We start from the raw sequence: 17,577 nt of genomic DNA, 5'->3' as shown, positions 1-17,577 counted from the left end.
GGGCTGCCTTTGAACCATATTTCCATTAGAGTTATCACTGGGCTGAGTATACACTGTGCCCAATCACCCGGACATTTAACAAAGATGCTGAACAGGAATAGACCCAGTAAGGATCTCTGCATACAACACTAGTTCCTGGTGATGTGCTATGATGTGCTGACACCAGAACGTACAGCATTCTTCTCTACACCCTAGTCCACAGTATTTTCTAGAAAGTTTTGGAATCTTCCCTTCTGAGCATAAATACTTTCAAGCACACTGGTCTGCACTGGCACAGATGAATGGCTTTTGGTTTCTTCAGGTAGCATATTGCAGTTAAATGTAATAAGCACTTTTCAATTTCCTTTTTAAAAAATACTGTAACATTGCTTACAGCCAGCCATGAGAGATTGATGCAGCTAACATTGATCCTCCTTTTCTTTTGCTCTCTTCAGTTTCACTAACTCCATCCAGTTGTGCTGGTAAATAATTGAAGGATAGGAATTTGGTCTATTTGCCTTCCTGTTCTTTTCACCTCTGTTTTTATTTCAACAAGTGATTGCCTTTCCAAGTTTTATTGACTAAAAGAATGGTGACCCATGCACAGATCTGTGCTGAAGGTATGTAGTGCCTGTGACTTTATTTCGTCTTTTCTGTAAAGCTATTTCAAATGCCAGTAGGGAAAAAATGACAACAACATCTATGCCTGAAGTTATAAAATTAAACTTGTGACTGCAGGAAGTGGTGAAGCAAAGGTTGCATGTATAGCCTCAACTCTGTTTTTTTTGATATTTGCATGATGCTGAAATCTTGAATTAAATCACACTGTATTTCTACACTGTAGAATGTTTTTCATGTCTACTGCAGCTCCATGAGCCTATGGGGCAAAGGAGCCCCAGATGCATTATTTAGAGATTATGCAGCTTCTCACATCACAGTCTATTTCATCCCCAAAACAGGCTGAGGAGTCCTGTTTCCCAAAGCCTAAGACCACCAAAGCTGTGTTTCTCCCACAGAGTGGTACAAAGATTAAGAACAAGAAGCTCCACATTTTTCAGATCAGTTCTGATTCAGATTCATCTCCAAGGTAAATTGTTCCACTTTAGTTCCTTGTTCAGGACAAAACCAGTTAATTAAACTGTTCATGTGAATAAAGACAAAAAAAAGTTAAAATGAAGGCTCATCTCACCAAGGTGGTTAGTTCCTTGATCAGGACAAACACAGTTAATTAAACTGTTCATGTTAAATGAATTTAAAAATTAAAATGAAGGCCCATCTCACCAGGGTGGCTCTTCATCTGAATTTTGCAATTATTTCCAGCACCTCCATCAGATTCTGCACACAACTTACATTCCCACAACTGTGGCTTGCACAGAGTAACTAACTTCCTAAATCCACAGTAGGTATTGAAGGACTAAGATGTGCTATTGTGCTGCACAAGGAGCATAAGGAGTTGAAGAGTTTAATAAAGAGAGACAGGGATTAGTGGAAGGAAGAGCAAGAGTACCATTAGCTCATCTCCTCTCTCACCATCAATCAATTTAGAAGTACATAAACACAAAGGACACATAATGCGTACATTTCTAGTAACAATTGATGAAGACAGGCTAGCTTGCCCTACTGGTACTCAGAGGCTGCTGCTGATGGCTATTAATAGTCAACTGTTGCCATCAAAACAGGCATTAAAATAAAACTGGCATCTCCAAGAAACTGCATTTTAGTTACAGCTCTCCTTAGCCAGCCTAGAAAAGAAACATTGCTCAACAGGTTCTCATTAGATATCAGGTTTAAAACCAATGTTTATTCTAAGCCAATGGCTGAAAATAAATATTTAGTCAGCCTGGTTCAGGACCAATAGAGACGAGATGAATACTTCAGGTTAAATTCCAATTCTTTAAAAAATCCTATTTAAACATGTTCAGATTAGGTTTGACTTCAACAGATTCCACATGATTTACAGCAACAGATACGAAAAATTTAAAGTATATGGATTAAGGCTGATAATGTGTGAAAATCTGCAGCAACCTCAGGTTCTTCTGAGTGAATAAAGGTATATGAATATCTGTGTTCAATTGCAAAATACTAAAGAGCTGAAGATTTCTTCAAGTGACCACCACTGATGTTGATCCTCTCCTTTTCAGAGGAAACAGACTGCTAATTAATAATAATTTTTGTCCAGCAAAATGCACCCTCACCATTGATAGAGAGTGATTAACAGAAGCATCAAACAATTTAAAGAGGACAGAGTAGGAAATACTGCTGGCAATTACAGGAACCTATTCTGGGAGAAAGCTGACCTCTGGCTGGCCAATTTTTAAGCAGAGGAATAGGGTTTAAATTTTAGTAGGCTGTAAGAATAAATGCAGACATGCATATTTATTTTATACAATGACGCCACTATATCTAGAACTGCAAGATTTGTCAGAAGCTTGAAGGTGTTCACCCAAATGCTGCACTCATACAGTTGGAAATATGTTCCAAATATCTATGTAATGCCTTACAGAAGTGTGCAAATGCAGTCAAGTTACATGGATCAAGTACACATTTTCTGTAAAGGCAGAATGAACTAGAAATACTCTTCAGATTAATTTAAACTCATTGACCTTTCACTGCCCAATAAATTCTTGCTTTAGGAAAAGCCACTGGGGAAAAAAAAAGGCCAACTCAATATTAATTTCATGATGCCTTTTTTTTTTACCCATTTTGACATCTAGTTTTTAAAATCTGCAGTCATTAAAATTAGCCTTATAATCTCAATGACATAGATCCCTCTGGCTCCTCAAAAATACACTGAATCATCAGGTAAAGGTCTGACACATTGAAAAAATGCAATTTAATTGACAAAGGAATTCTGATTTGGAGACTTCATGCATAGAGCCATGGAGCCTGAAGAGTGGAAAAGTGTGGCACTCACTGGGATGAAAGTTATGATGACTGTAGTAGCTCCCTCAAGAAGATTATCCTCTGGCAATTTTTCTGCAAATTAATTTCTCATGAGAGCTGCTGGGGCAGCCTGGGGCAGTTACCTGAATGGTCATCTGAGGATTGCCTTGAGAAAGAGTATAAAACCAAACTGTAGTGATCTTTCTGAGATTGCCCTCTAGCTCAATCCTAAACAATCTTGCCTCCTGATGAAACAAACAAGAAAGATTTTCCTTATCTAACACTGGGAATGGCCATAAATGCAAACTTAGGATACCTTCCTTTATTGACCACACTGCTTAGCTCTCTGCTGATTGTAGTAGGTGTTCAGAGACACAGCTCACATGAAAAAAATTCTCTCAGGTGCCAAAATTGCAGAGGAATCCCACACTACAAGACTGCCCAGCTTATGTCTATGTACAAGCTAAATGTCTAAGTTCCCTTTACACCTCACTGCAGAACACAGATGCTTGAAGAGCATAATTTATGCCATCCTAAAGTAGATGTCTCAAAACAGTGACATTAATTGCAATCAGAAACGGCTTGGTTCCCCTGGAGAATCTAAGTGAGACACTGAAGACAGACAGGAAATCTGTCACTGGAGGGCTCACACAGCCTTCCCATGGACAACACCACCTGTGTGCCTGGAGTATGCAGAACTGTCTGGGATGATGTTTGACCAAACTTAACCATGATACAGAGGAATGCGACCATCAGCAAGGTTAAACTGTAACCAGGAAATTACAAAGTGACTTTTGGAACAAAGAAGTAGTCAGCTTGGAAAATAACAGAAAAGGAGCAGGAAAATTTGCAGCAGCAGAGAAAAAGTGGAGAAGTAGAGAAAGCAGTGGTGGAGAAAGCAGCAGTCAAAACCTGGTCAGGAACTGCCACAAATCAGCCTGCTGGCACCACAGCTTCTGCCTAGACTTCAGGGAATACTGGGATGTAAGGATGGGCACAGCTCCTGCATGGGTGCATGTGAAATGGGCACCCAGAGAGCAGGGGCCTCCACTTCTGCAAGCAGAGGTGCAGAAAGAAGGGAGAGCAGGACTGTGTCTAACCTGTGTTGCCTGTGAGATAGAGGCTGGATAAACATGGGGGAATGAGCAGATGCCACCAGAGCATCAGAGAGTATTTACAGAAGGATGTTTAGAAATGTGCGATGTTCAATGAAGTGTTTTAAGTGCCTGGTATAATGATTTATCTCTTCTGTTACTGAAATTGATAGAAGGTATATTATAATTACTGGCTGCCAGTTATTGTATATCATCAGTTAGACACTTCTGGGTTTGGCTAGACAATGTGAACTCCTACATTTTTTCCTTGTAACTCCCATTTGGAGGCATAGATGAGCTCTGAACCTACCTCAAGGAGGCAGAAGAAAAGAGACCACTACTGAGTAATTCAATGCAATTTTGAGGTTTACATTTTGGCATTTAGAACATCCTACTTTACAGTGAATCAATTTTGAAAGACCTTACTGGTTCCTAGTAGTAGCCTTCAAAATGACATGGCAGACAAAGTTATCAGGATAGGAGTTGAAAGTAAGGTTTATGTCTGAGGAGTGAAAGCATGACCTCTGGTTTCCAGAAATTACTCTTTTTGAAGTAGCAAAGGGCATACTCTCCAGATTGTTCTGCTGTGCACGGGAGCTGTTGCACTCCTTCTGATCAGCTGGATCTTCAGGCTCTCAAGGTCTTACAGTAATTGCCCCTTCTTGAAAATGCTTGAATAAATTCAATAAATTGCTAAAACCTTTCAACATAGACTCTATTGTCTCAGTTCACTTTTGTACATTCATTATTCTTACTGAGTCTATCTTTGGTGAAATTTCTTCACCAGGTCCAAATAGTTTTGGGCGTAAGTAGTTGTTCATAGGTATAAAAATACTGGTTTACACACAAAAAATAATCTCCTTGATTATATGCATGGAAATATCTAGATATCGAACATGTCTGCAAGAATAAAAACTAATTCCACACAGAAGTCCAGGAAGAAGCATACTTAGCAATGCAGCAATTTCATATATTTTCTGCTAGCACAGGTGGACCTTTCTACTGACCAGAGTATATAAAAATAGTCAAAGGCCATGTAATGGGAGAAAAATGTACCCATGAATCAGGTACCAATGGTTCCAGAATAAAACACAGAGAAAACAGTTCAGTAATTTATCATAAGTTTATTGCATTAGCTTCAGGTAGATCTGTTTATTCCACTCCTGATTTATTGTTAGGATGTGCCCTTTCTCTTCAGTTCTAACATGGCACTTGATGAAAGGGAAAATCACATTAGTGTCCGACTATTTTTTACAGTAGATTTCCCAGTTCTGTATATATTTTTCATTACATATGATTTTTAAAAAGATGATATTAAATTGTCCAGAAAAAAAATATTCAGAAAAAACCCCAACATCTTGCCCCTTAACACCTTCATAACTTAATTATGTGGAGAAGTAAAGGCTATCTGAGAAAGGTTCCTTTTCTCTAAAACTCCTTGCTCCTAAGACTGTCCAAAAGCAAAAAGCCACTCATGAGCTTCAGCAACCACGAAATTAGGGTTTTTGACTGAGTCTGAACTAAGAATGGTTTCCCATTTCAGCTCAGACTTATTAGTGGGAATGTAAAGGTGATTTACTAACAGTATTTCCCAGGTTGCTGTGAGGAGCAAAAGTGTATCATCTTGACTGAGGGAAGCTGGAATTCAGAAAAAGGAAGAATGAGAAGAGTCAGGGTAGTAGGAGGCAGGTCTAGGAAAGCTGGAAGCCATAGAAGGGCATGCTTACAGAGCTGACTGGATTGAACAGCCAAGGCAAGAGGATATGTGAACTAGAAAAACACCAGAGAGCTAAGGGCCAGGATAATAGTGGAAAAACTTATGACATATCCACGTGTTGTACAGGACATTTAGTCTCAAGCTCTTACTTAGCTACATAGGGATATTCAGAATGAGAAAAGCAGAAAAGAACACCAGAAAGAATTTTGTTTGTGCACTGCATGACAGGTTGACATAGATGAAGAAGACAAAGAGGGAAGGACTTCTTATTCTTTCTTTTAAGACAATAATTAAGGATATGAAATCAAGTCATATTTGACTTTGCTTAAATTTTAAAGCAAACAAATACTCTTTCTCAATCGACACGTAAATAATCTGTACAGTATCATTGCTTGAAGACATTGCTAAGACCAAAAGCATTCATGAATTTAAAAATCTAGTAGAGAATTGCATGCATAAAAGCCCACTGGAGCTTATTAAACATCAAGAAATACATTCCACTTCCAGTTTTGTGTTCCTAACCCCACAGGTTACCAGAAATAAATATAGTCTGCCTAGGGACCACCACCGGTTTGTTTGTCCTGTTACAGAGTTTCATGATGCTCTCTTGACTGCCACAAATGGAGTGTCAGACTAAGCATGTCTTTGATTTCCCCAGTCCAGACTGACTTCCATTCTTACATCAGTGAAAAGAGAAATTATAGATACCATGAGGAAAGAAAACAGAGATGGCATTATATTATGTCCAGTCTCCCAGAAAGAAGAGCATTACAGCATTCTACAGAACATAAGAAGTGAATTTAATTTTAGTCCCAAGTAAACATGCAATCTAATTGATTAAGAATTAATGGTAATTTTTCTTTTGTGTTTGCTCCTGTAAGTGACAAGGCAGTGATATTAAATTTAAAAAAAAATAAAAAAAAACAAACAAAAAAAACCCCCAAAAAACGTAAAATAAAGGGAAAAAAATACCAAGCCTTTCTGCTGTTTGCAAGCATCTTGCTCTTTATCTGTATGCATGTTTGCATTCTCTCTCACTTTAAATACGTGTGGGTGATACTTCAAGTAGTACCAAAGCTGGGCACTTGAGGGCAATCCTGTAACTTAATTTCCACCATGCTCGGCTCTAAACCAGACTGCCACGTCATATTAAGAGATGGATTTCCTGTAAAGATGAGGGTCCAGTTTTATTTGCATGTGTGTTAAGTAGAAAAAAAAAATCTCTACTCAAGTTTCCAAATGTTTAATACACAAAGAGAGTTTCAGTTATAGTGATTCCCACCACAGCAAGCTTAACAGCAAACTGCTTTAATAAATTATACTGCACTTCACAACTGGAAAATTACTTAAGAACAGAGTTTCATCTGAGCACATCAAGGGTTATGCAAGAACACCAGTCAAGGAACTCAAGTCCAGGAGGCACCTGTCTATTTTGGATGAGCAAAAGGATGATGAGCCATAGCAGGGGCCACAGGAAGTTGCTGACAGCATAGAAGAGCCTCCCCTGATGATGCAGGATGTGGTACCTCTGTCTACAAAAGTGCATCCCCTCATAAAGCACTGGATCAGGTGGGGAAAGGTTACTGTCAGGGCAAAGGAAGAAGTTCACAGTATGTTAAGCCTTGAAATAATTGATCATAAATTACTGATTTGCACACCGGCTTCCACAAAAGAAATTATTATTAGGGGTCAGAATTCTTCATAATGCACGTACATAGTGTCAATTAACACAAAAGGAATTATTGAATACATTGACAGAGACCCTTCCTTTAATTGGTACAATATGCAAAATACAAAGCTTCTATTTTATTAATAATTTTCCAACACACAGATAGTCTAAATAAGCAGTTTCCAATTCTCCTCAAAGAAATTGGGCTATTACACAAGCCTCATATCTAAACATCTGTGTGACAGAAAACCATTCTCTCCCTTGTATCTCTTGTATCTTCCCATGCCGGGCCCAAATTTGGAGTCACACTTTTGTTACCCCTTGACTGCACACAAAATCCTCATGCCAGCTCAGGTTTTACCTTGTTTTGTTTTCTGAAATGAAATACTAAAATATGTATAATCCAGAGAAAATCTGGCAGCTGGTGAGCAAAACACACTTGAACTCTCCCTGAACTGCCATTTGACCAATGCTTATTCAAGAAATCATTCTGAAGTCATGCCACTATGACTATAAAAAGCAAATATGCATTGCAAAAAATAATTTACAATAGTTAACTAAGAAAAAGGCGGTGGAGAATGCAGTATTCTTTTATGAAACTCCTGTTTTTTCTTTACACAGTTTCTCTCAATTACTGATATCATATAGCTACCCCATCTCCAGGGTTTTTTTAAATCTCTTTCATATATCCCACATTCTAGTAACTCCTAGCAACCATAAGGCATTGTTGTACATGGGAGATCAAATTTTAAACATACTTAACATACTGAATTTGTGATAGCATAACTAAGTTAACCACAAATGTGGATGAAATTCTCATTAAAACTGTTGTAATTATACTGGTACAAGAAAAAATTTCCTGACCAGAGGTTTACAGACACTGAGGAGATCTCTAAATTATGGTACAACATTACTGAAAGCAGATAATCAAATGGTTCTCATCGCTGCATAAAAAAAATGAAACAAAACAAAACAAAACAAAGCAAAACAGATCAAAGTCTCCCCTTTATGCTTGTTGAGTACCCAGTGTGTATTCAGTCAATCAGTGGAAAAACAGGTCTTGGAGATTCTATCTGTGTAGACTATTGACAGGTTGAAGCTTCAAAATGTGTCAATTTCCATCCTGTACAATAGAGCTGGCAGAAACTTGAAGCTTAGGAGCTTTCAGGACCAGGCTCCTTGGCTGGTATAAGCATGCACTGCTCCAGGGGCTACTTTGGGAGAGATGACTCCTGGTTTTGTATGTCACACTGGAATGTGATGAAGGGCTCAATGAAGTTTTTGAGAAACTTGACAAAATCTCTTAACAAAGGATATCAATGGCCAAATTTGCCTTTTTCCAAGTATTTTCTGGTGGGTGACCTGCCTTTTGCTCTGCATCAAGCACAGACTCTCTATATGATTTTTCCTGCAGTGCTTCCTAGCCACTCTAAGAATTCCCAGTATCTCCCCTCTGGAAGCTCCCCACCCCCTTCCATGTTCTTTACAGGGCACACTGTGCTGAGAGGCAGCCTTACATGCCCCATTTTCCATCATTTTGTTAATTTGCATTTCAATGTCTACATCATTACAAATGTGCTTTCTTTCACAAGTGGTGCCTATCTTTTGTGTATTTTTCACAGTTTTGATGAGTTTGTCTGAAGCTATGGGAAGGCATAATGCCACAACAGCAGTAAACAGATTGGAACCACTGTAGATGCACTGCTACTTCCATCTATCATCTTTATTGCTTCTTCAGCTGCCAAAGTGCTCTGTAAATGGTGGCTGGAACTCTGTTCAGCAGACTTCACTCAGTGGGAATTGTTTTCCAGAGCCATATAACAATTACTAATGACTACTAGCCTTTAAAGTAGTCCCTACTTCAGCTGCAACAGTGATGCTGCTGTATATTGTGATATTTTAATAAAAATAAACCAAAACTAAATACCAGGGTTTGAAAGCGAGTGACAATTACCCTTCATAAATGTAAATGGAGGAAAATACATGCCAAAGTAATATATCTCCATGGGCTTCCATAGCTTAAGTGGCGGGTGGAAGAGAGAAGTAGATTCAGCTCACCTAATTTTGGCAATCCAGAATTGGGCATGTTCTCTAAGAATGTCATAGCCCATAGAAGGAAACAAACACTTTCACCAGGAAACTCATTCCAAAACTGGTGTCTAAATTAAGTGGGATGATTTGTTCTCTAGATGTGTCTGTTTCTCCAATGACTAGAATTAGATAATGAGCTTAAACTAGGCACTCCACTTGTCAAGAGCTAAAATTGTAGAACCAAATGGCTGATACCATCAACAGTCCTGACAGTGATACCACAGTGATATCAGACTGATCCAAAGCCATGACCTGCTCCTACCCCAAAAGGCTACATTGCCAAAGCACACCCATCCTTTAACAGCTGCTGCAGGAGCTGATGTATGCAACCTCAAGAAATCACTGCCACATTGTGACCTTAATTCTTCAAAAGGGAAAAAGCAGCAGCACAACTATAGCTTCTTCATAAAGAGCTGATGTGTTACAAGCACAGTCCCTGCTAGAAGAAGAGAGGAATGGGAAGGCATATTTGCTGAGCAAGCAATAGGTGGAGTGAGAGGGGTATCTCCACGCACTTGGAGATGTCCAGAATTAATCTAAGGCACATATGAAATATCCTTCTTCATAAAATTGAGACCATGGGGGAACCACCATGGTATACTTGTATACTTCCTTCCCCTTATTTAGAAGTGCCCTGACCCTCCTCTAGTCTGTTGTACTGCACCTAAAAAAGAAATCTAAACAAACTGTTTTAAATATTCAACTTCCCTTTTCACAACACTGTCAATATCCCAGCAAAATTTGCTACTGCATGGCAGCACCCACACTGCTCTGCTTTAGAGAAAACTCTGACCTTGCAACTGCTGTCAAATGTGACCAATAAAAATGGGCTTGGACACCTGCAAATCCCAGGGCCCCAGTGCACGGGGCAATGCTTTTCTGCTTCATGAAGCAAACCCCTCTTGTTCTGAGAAATGAAAACTACACATTAGAAGAATATTCACTGTAGGCTGTCGGCTGCTAATAAAGAAGGAATAAAAGACAAGAAAGATATTCTCTAGTTTTCTGTCTATGTACTTTGCCTGAAAGATGGAAAACTGAGGAAATTAAATGTTTTACCTTTATGGTAAAATGCTTCTTCTTGGGTGGATGCCAGACAGTGGTGGTTGAATGAATGAATGCCCGCAGAGGTGTTAAGGATGTCACAAGCACATATGCTTTGATGATTACAGAAAAGTCTTGAGCTTTAAGAACATCCTTGTGGTCTGATGTTGACACCTGATTCCTGGAAAGTAATAAAAAATATGCAGCATTAGACAGTTCTTTTGCAAATGAGCTATAAGAAAATAGTGAAATAATGAAATTAGTGGAAATAGGAAATTAGCCCTTTTTCCCCCAAGTTAAGCAATACAGTAGGTTAAATCAAGGAGGCTGGAACAAAGCTTTACATCAAGTAAATTTAGTAATTTCAGCATTTTTAACTCTTAGTTTCCAAACACAGGAAGCAACTATATTTGGAGGGAGTGATGTTTAAGAGTACATATGGGTAACTGCATTGTGGGAATAATTAAGCATTACAAATCCAGGCTATTCAGAGTGAATGATTAAATCAAGATTAAATTAAACATTAAATAAATCCAAGCATGTTAAATAACAGAAATGCATTGTCAAGGTATCCTATTTAATGCTGATTTGTAGTGAATTCAGAAGAACATCCCCACCCAACCCTATGGAAAGACTGCACTATTGTTAGCACTTTCATCTGTAATAAAGGGACAGAAACATGCGGTGCTGCATTCTTCCCCTAATGAAAGCCATATACAATCATTCCAAATATTATCAAAGACTAGGATATGTAGAAATAACCTACAACAAATCAGTTAAACCTAAGAATTCTGCAAGCAACTTTGTTTAAGTGACACAGCTCTCTAAAAACTGGCCTACAGCTTCCACAGTACACACAAAGAGAGTCTGCCATAGAAACAGAACAGGAAAGAAGCAAACCCAAGAAAAAAACCTGTTTTTTAAAAGCTCATTACTTGGGAAATCTGAGCTATACTTGTGCATATTCACAATGGTGTTATTAATCTGTCTGTTAAAATCTCTGAGCATCAATTTACCTCATAGAAAATTCAATGGGAAGATGACTATAGAAATTATGAGTCTCTAAGACTGATTACTGGTAAAAGACAAGGGGCTCTTCTTCCATTTCTGTGTAATTTTTGGCAATATGTGGCCTTTCCAGACCTCAATTTTGTTATCTGTTAAGTAAGTCTAATAACATCTATCTTAAAGAGAAATTTTTCTCCCCTCTGCAGAATAGCAGATCCTCAGAACATAAAATTTGTGAAATAGTGTGATGTAGGAAACAGCACTTGATAACAGACAAATTATCAAGTACTTCTTGGTTCTTCACCTTGAGGGGGGATCTCTGTGCAAAGGACTACATATGTGTGTCTGTGGTAGGGGCAAAGCAGGGATAGGAGCAGGAAACAGCTCAGCCACCATGAGACCTAAAGGTTCAGGGGGGTCTCTGGGTCTGTATTTATTTGTTGAGGTGTTTCAATGCCTCAAAGACTCAGATGTTTATACCCAAAACATGTGCAAACTTGCCTAATACAGAATGAAACATTCTGCAAGTATGAGATGCAATATATTCAAGTGCAGAACAAGAAACAGACATTCTGCAAGTATGAGATGCAATACATCCAAGTGTTCCATCTGCTGTGGTCTCCTCTTTTGCTGCATTCTGTGTCCTTGACTCCCAAATAACTTCATGCTGAAGCACTGGCAGTGCCTGAGGTTGGGTCATCATTAACTTACAGCTTTGTGCTCATGCTCTGCTTCCACCTGTGCTGCAGATGGGAGACACGTGCCTGCTCAGTGACTGCACTGCCCTGGGACACATTTCTTGTGGTGCTGGCCCTTGACAGTCCAGTCTGGCCAGAACAGTCTGGGGTCACAAGTGGGAGCTGCAGGTCTGAAAAAGTACCAAGGGGATGAGAAAGAAAGTCAGCAGAGCATTGAAAGCAGGGATGGTCTCCTGCTGCTAAGGATTAAATTATAAAACACAATAGAGAAAAGCTACCAACATCAGATGAAAATGTAAAATAACAAATGCTGAGACAATAAACATTTTTGGATCTGCTTCACCCCAACCAAGCACCCCCTTCCAGCTGCAAGCTGCAGGCTGAAAGGCTTAGCTGCCACTCCCACTTCAGAGGTGAGTGCAGCAATACTGCATACAAAAAGCATCCCCTTTTTCCTTCTTACAAAAACCTGAAATCCTTGATTTCCAAATACAGAATACCAAAACTTACTTCCTCATGGAGCACTAATTACGATTAATGGGGATAAGAAATTTCTTTGAATAAGGACCAAGGGACTTTGCTACTGTAATAACATAGCTCAATAAATAAGCTCATATTCTCTATTCTACAATTTTCAGGTACTGAAACCTATAGGAGTCTTAGTTCTGCCCCCAAACACAGTGGGAGCAGGACTGATGTACCATAGCTCTCAAGCTTATTGAGGCATGTGACTATTAATAGTAATCAAAATATTGTGATGTGAGATCAGTCAAGGAGTGGCATGTATTTTCTGCTTTTACTGTGCTTGATATAAAGGCACAAAGCCCTTATGTTGTGTCATTATTTCATGTAGGGTAGTATTCATTAATTCTAACACACCTCACATTTCAAGTTCTTAAGTAATGGTCAGGAAAAATCAAGCTGTTCAAATTATCCCCAAACCTTATTGCTTTTCTTTTCATTGACATACTGCATTGTGCTATGGTATGAATTTATTTGTAGAGCTTCTTTTCTAAAGCATGCACTCTCAACCTTGGTACATGAAATGAAAAATAAAACTGAAGTTGCGTTCCTGGTGATGAGCTGTAAACAGACATTTAAGGAAAAAAACTATTCATCTATTCATTTTCCCAGAGAGCCTATTAAAATGACATTGTGGTTGTCTGTATTTATTGGCTGTTCATCAGATCAGCTTGGCTCAACCTTCCAGTCTCAACTGGGATCTAGAATTAATCTGGTCCTCTGCCTTACATGCACCATTTAGCAGGATTAAAGAATAATCAAAACCAGGCAGTTATTTAATAAAGCACGTCATGCTCAAATTATATCCACACGGACATCTTTCTGTTGTGTTATGCATTACAACTGATTGGAACTTTGCAAGTGACCACCTGGCTTTTGATGATACAGCGACAAAAGCAGACTGCTCTGCCTACTTGACTGTGTAGTGACTACAGGAGGAAGACAGTAAAATCCCATTAAGTCATTTATTTAGCAGACTTGTTTCTGAATATGTATAGGAACCAGAACTGCAAAATCAACTTGTATTTTTTCCATATCTGACTTGATGTAAAGACAAAAGGGCATTTTAGTATGGCAACTTCTACCCTGTAGGTAGACAATGGCATTTCAACATGGCAATTAGCAATGGTCCCATGTAACTACTCCTATGCATCACTTTACCATTTAAAAGAAAGTAAACATTTTACTGAAAATAAGAACATGGCAGAGAAGGGCTGTACAGGTCATTGCTCAATGAAAAGTGTCTTTTCCTTTTAAAAACATGTTTTGAATTGTGTTGCTGAAACAACAAGTAACAACTCACAAGACAGAGATTGCAAATAATGAGATGAGGTTTCTGTACCTGTATTTATCCCTCTTAAATGAGAGTTTTAGCTGTTTCAGGGAAAGAAAATAGATGACATTAATTCATTTGTTACTATGCAGTGGACTGTTTGCTGGAGCTGGATATACCAAATTAAAACAAGTGGGTACGGAGAGATGAAAAACAAAACTTTTCTTGAATTCTCAAACTACAGGGTAGAAGATCTTTAGCATTGCCGTAAGACATTGCAAAATGCCTCAACTTAAAAAAAAAAAAACAAAAATAAACTGCAACCAGCCCAAACCCCCAAAAAAACCCAAAAACCCCCCAAACCAGCAAAACCAATAACAATAAAAAACCAAACCAACAAAAACACAAACAAAAAAAATCAACTGCCATGTCTTAAGGAAGAGAAGGTTAAACAAATTTCAGGGTGCTGATGATTAGCATTGAAAACTAAAAAAGGGCAGTGTTCATAAATTATTCCTCTTTTATAGAGCATCCTGTTTGTATGGTGCCTTACATCCCTTTATTGGTTTTGTGTTGGCATTCCCCATTACATGGGGACTCTAAGAAGAAGGGAGACTATCACTAGCTGCTTACTCCTTTGAGATGACTCAGAGCATGTACACCATCAGGCAGAGTCAAGAGGGAGTGACAGTCCCTCACTTTGGTAAATCTACTCCTAGTAATCAATTACCATAATAATAAAGAGACATCAGTAGTGTTGAGCTGAGCACACTCAGCTGCATCAGTTCTCATGACAACTCTTCACCTGCTCCTGCACTCAAAAGCAGTAACAGTGTTTATTAGAGCTGTGTATTTGTTAATCAACTTTATCATCAATGAAAATTAGCCTGCAGTGCCTTTACTGTTTGCAGTAATTGCCATGTTTTTCCATCTTGAAATCACTCTACAAGCTGTTGTTAATTAAGCAGTCCTCTTGAAGTCAGTAAACAACATCAACATTTTATAATGAAAGAGGTGAAGAAGGCTCAGTGGTTGATATGTCAGGCACCTTGGAAAACCAAGTTAGAAAGAGTCCCAGCATCCTAATACTATTTCCAGACTACATCCCCTCTTTCAAAAATCCAAATCTTATTCTTTGTAATTTGTAAATAGTAATTTTTGTAGCAGTCTAAAGATCAAAGAAAAAAAAAATAAAAGAAGATAATTTTTCTTTTTACAGTGCCTATGCAGGAATGGAAATGTTACACAAAGTACTGTTTTTCCTGAGGGGCAGCTGCAGGCTTTGCCACAAGTACTTGTTGCTGCTGCCATTTTTGATGTTCAAGTGTAAAGCAAAGGACTTATGGCTGGATCTACGATCTGCCTTCACTTTGAAAAAAACAGACTTTAATTTCCTTTAAATTTTGGCTTGAAGAAGGTTTCTGATGCTGACATCTCTGGAATGGTACCATTGAAAATACCAACAACACCACTTTACCTCTTCCTAGGGTGTTCACCATGAGGCCATGCTGATGAGTAAGGAGGCCACTTCATGTTCTCACCTGAATTCACACAATAACCACAGCAGCAGATACAACAGACCTGAGACATAAGAACAGTTGCATGGTACATGCAAAGAGAAGGTATAGAATCCACCAAAGCAAGTCAATACCTCTAGATCAAAAAAATGGAGCACCTCTTTATCACACACACTGCTGGCAGACACTATTCTGTCAACTGCAATCTCTCAAGGTACAACAGTCAAACAGATCAGTTGACAGTGACAACTGATACCTAAAGCAGCAGCCTCACTAACATCTAATGAGGCCTTTCAAGTTTTTTACACAGCTATGACTTCTTGCTCCTTCTCCCCCATCTTTGGCTCACAAGTTATTTACATGTCTTTGGCTCAGAGATCCAAAGTGTAACAAGAGATTCAACACATACACAATAAAGAATAGCTGATTTAAGAATTACGATGTGTGGCTGAGCAAAACGTTTACCAATAGCTAGAAGTACATTTGGACAAATTAAGTATTCCTGGAGCAAAGCCAGGCTGCAGCCACCTGGACTGGTTGTAAATGTAAAATGTAAACCTAAAACACTTAGGTTAACACAAACATCTGGTGATCTGCAAAGGCAAGGAATTCAGCAGGAGAATACTCTACTGGTTAAACTAAGTAATGATTGATTGAAAGAAAAGGAAACAGAAGATGAATGAGAACATGTCCTCTTCTTTATCTTTCCTTCTATAGTATCCTTTGATGTTACAAGGAAGGTTATGATGTGGGTTTTTTAATTAATTTCTTACTTTGTACAAGATCAAATAGACTATTTTTACACACTTCAAACATGGAACAAGGAATAATTAAGACTATTGTCTGTGAGAAAAAGGTCATTTTGTTTCTCAAGAGCCCATCAACTGTCAGATCTGTTACAAACATTTCAGGAGCAATTAAGTCACCTTGGGTGCTCCTGGTTGTTTAATGAAGCACAAAGCTAGAGATGGAATGAAATGCAACTGAAGTGCTGTACTTTGTTCTGAGCCCAGCACATTGTTGATATCTTCCATAAAATGAAATTATAAACTCAGCACATTTGTACTTGCAAGTACAAATTGCATTTCTTCTTATCAGGAAAAGCATTGCTTTAGAACCTTAAAGTACATTGATGCCTGAAACTGTACAGCAGCCTTTCCATCTGCCTTATGGATGTCTTCCTAGATTTTCATAGTGGTAGTCTCTTTCTAGCAGGAATCTCAATTCTCTGACATGAAAAAAAAAAAAGGCACCTCATTACATTTGTCAGCAGTTTCTACAGTACAATATTCAGGAACTACTGATAACAGGTCCTCTCTGTCAGCCTTGCAGGTTTGCATTCCAATAGGGCACCTCAGTGAGCCAGAAGAACTCTACATTGCATTCTGTGCTGGAATCATCCAATTTCCTTATTAGTATGGGCTGCTGGAGCACAAAGAGCTTATCTGTGATACAGACCAGGAAACTTGTATTGCTGCAACCTGGTCCTCTTCTAGAGTTTACAGCTGGGCAATATTCCAGCCTTTGTAGGTTGGAAAGGTGTGTTTAACAGCTGAAAAGATTGCTCCACGTCAGGAGATGCCTAAAAAGCTTTCACAGATTCTTAGGCAGACTTCTGAGTTCTCCAGGACAAGGAATTTTGATCAAAATAAAACCTAGTAACCTTCGGCTCAATCAGGTACAGCAACCCACTCTAAGCTGCATAACTGTGAAAGCAATGAGCATTGAAAATGATCTTTTTTTCCCATTTTTCAGTGTTGATTTTAGAGGATGGATGATTTCACTTGAACTACTGCCACTACATGCCTTGAGACTTTTCACAGAAAGCAGATCTATTCCATTCAATTGCCTCCTGCTACCCATTTGATTTTTCGATTAAAAGATTGAAACAAAGACCAATAATTTACTATGGCTTACACATTATGCCCTGAGGTTTCTAAAGAAAGAAAGAGAACCTTTAGCACTCAGTTTTATGACCTATGCATTCAGAAAAGTGTGGCTGTGAAACTCAAAGTAGATGATGAATATTTGAAGCAAACTAGAAACACTAGAGGCAATCCTGGCCCCCAGTGAAGTCCTGGA

General features: G+C 38.6%; 1 protein-coding gene across 1 annotated transcript in view; it reads right to left on the bottom strand.

The window, feature by feature from the left end:
• The window catches only part of CPED1 (cadherin like and PC-esterase domain containing 1), a 141,411-nt gene that overhangs the window by 82,808 nt on the left and 41,026 nt on the right, over positions 1-17,577 (bottom strand). Inside the window, exons 6-7 of the mRNA XM_066550095.1 lie at positions 12,197-12,353; positions 10,493-10,658 (exon numbers count right to left, since the gene is read on the bottom strand). Coding sequence (XP_066406192.1) covers positions 10,493-10,658; positions 12,197-12,353 — 323 coding nt within the window. The remainder of the gene's footprint in view (positions 1-10,492; positions 10,659-12,196; positions 12,354-17,577) is intronic.

This window comes from Molothrus aeneus, chromosome 5 (genome assembly GCF_037042795.1).
Source record: "Molothrus aeneus isolate 106 chromosome 5, BPBGC_Maene_1.0, whole genome shotgun sequence".
In the NCBI taxonomy this organism is placed as follows: Eukaryota; Metazoa; Chordata; class Aves; order Passeriformes; family Icteridae; genus Molothrus; species Molothrus aeneus.
This window is presented reverse-complemented; position numbering and strand designations above follow the sequence as displayed.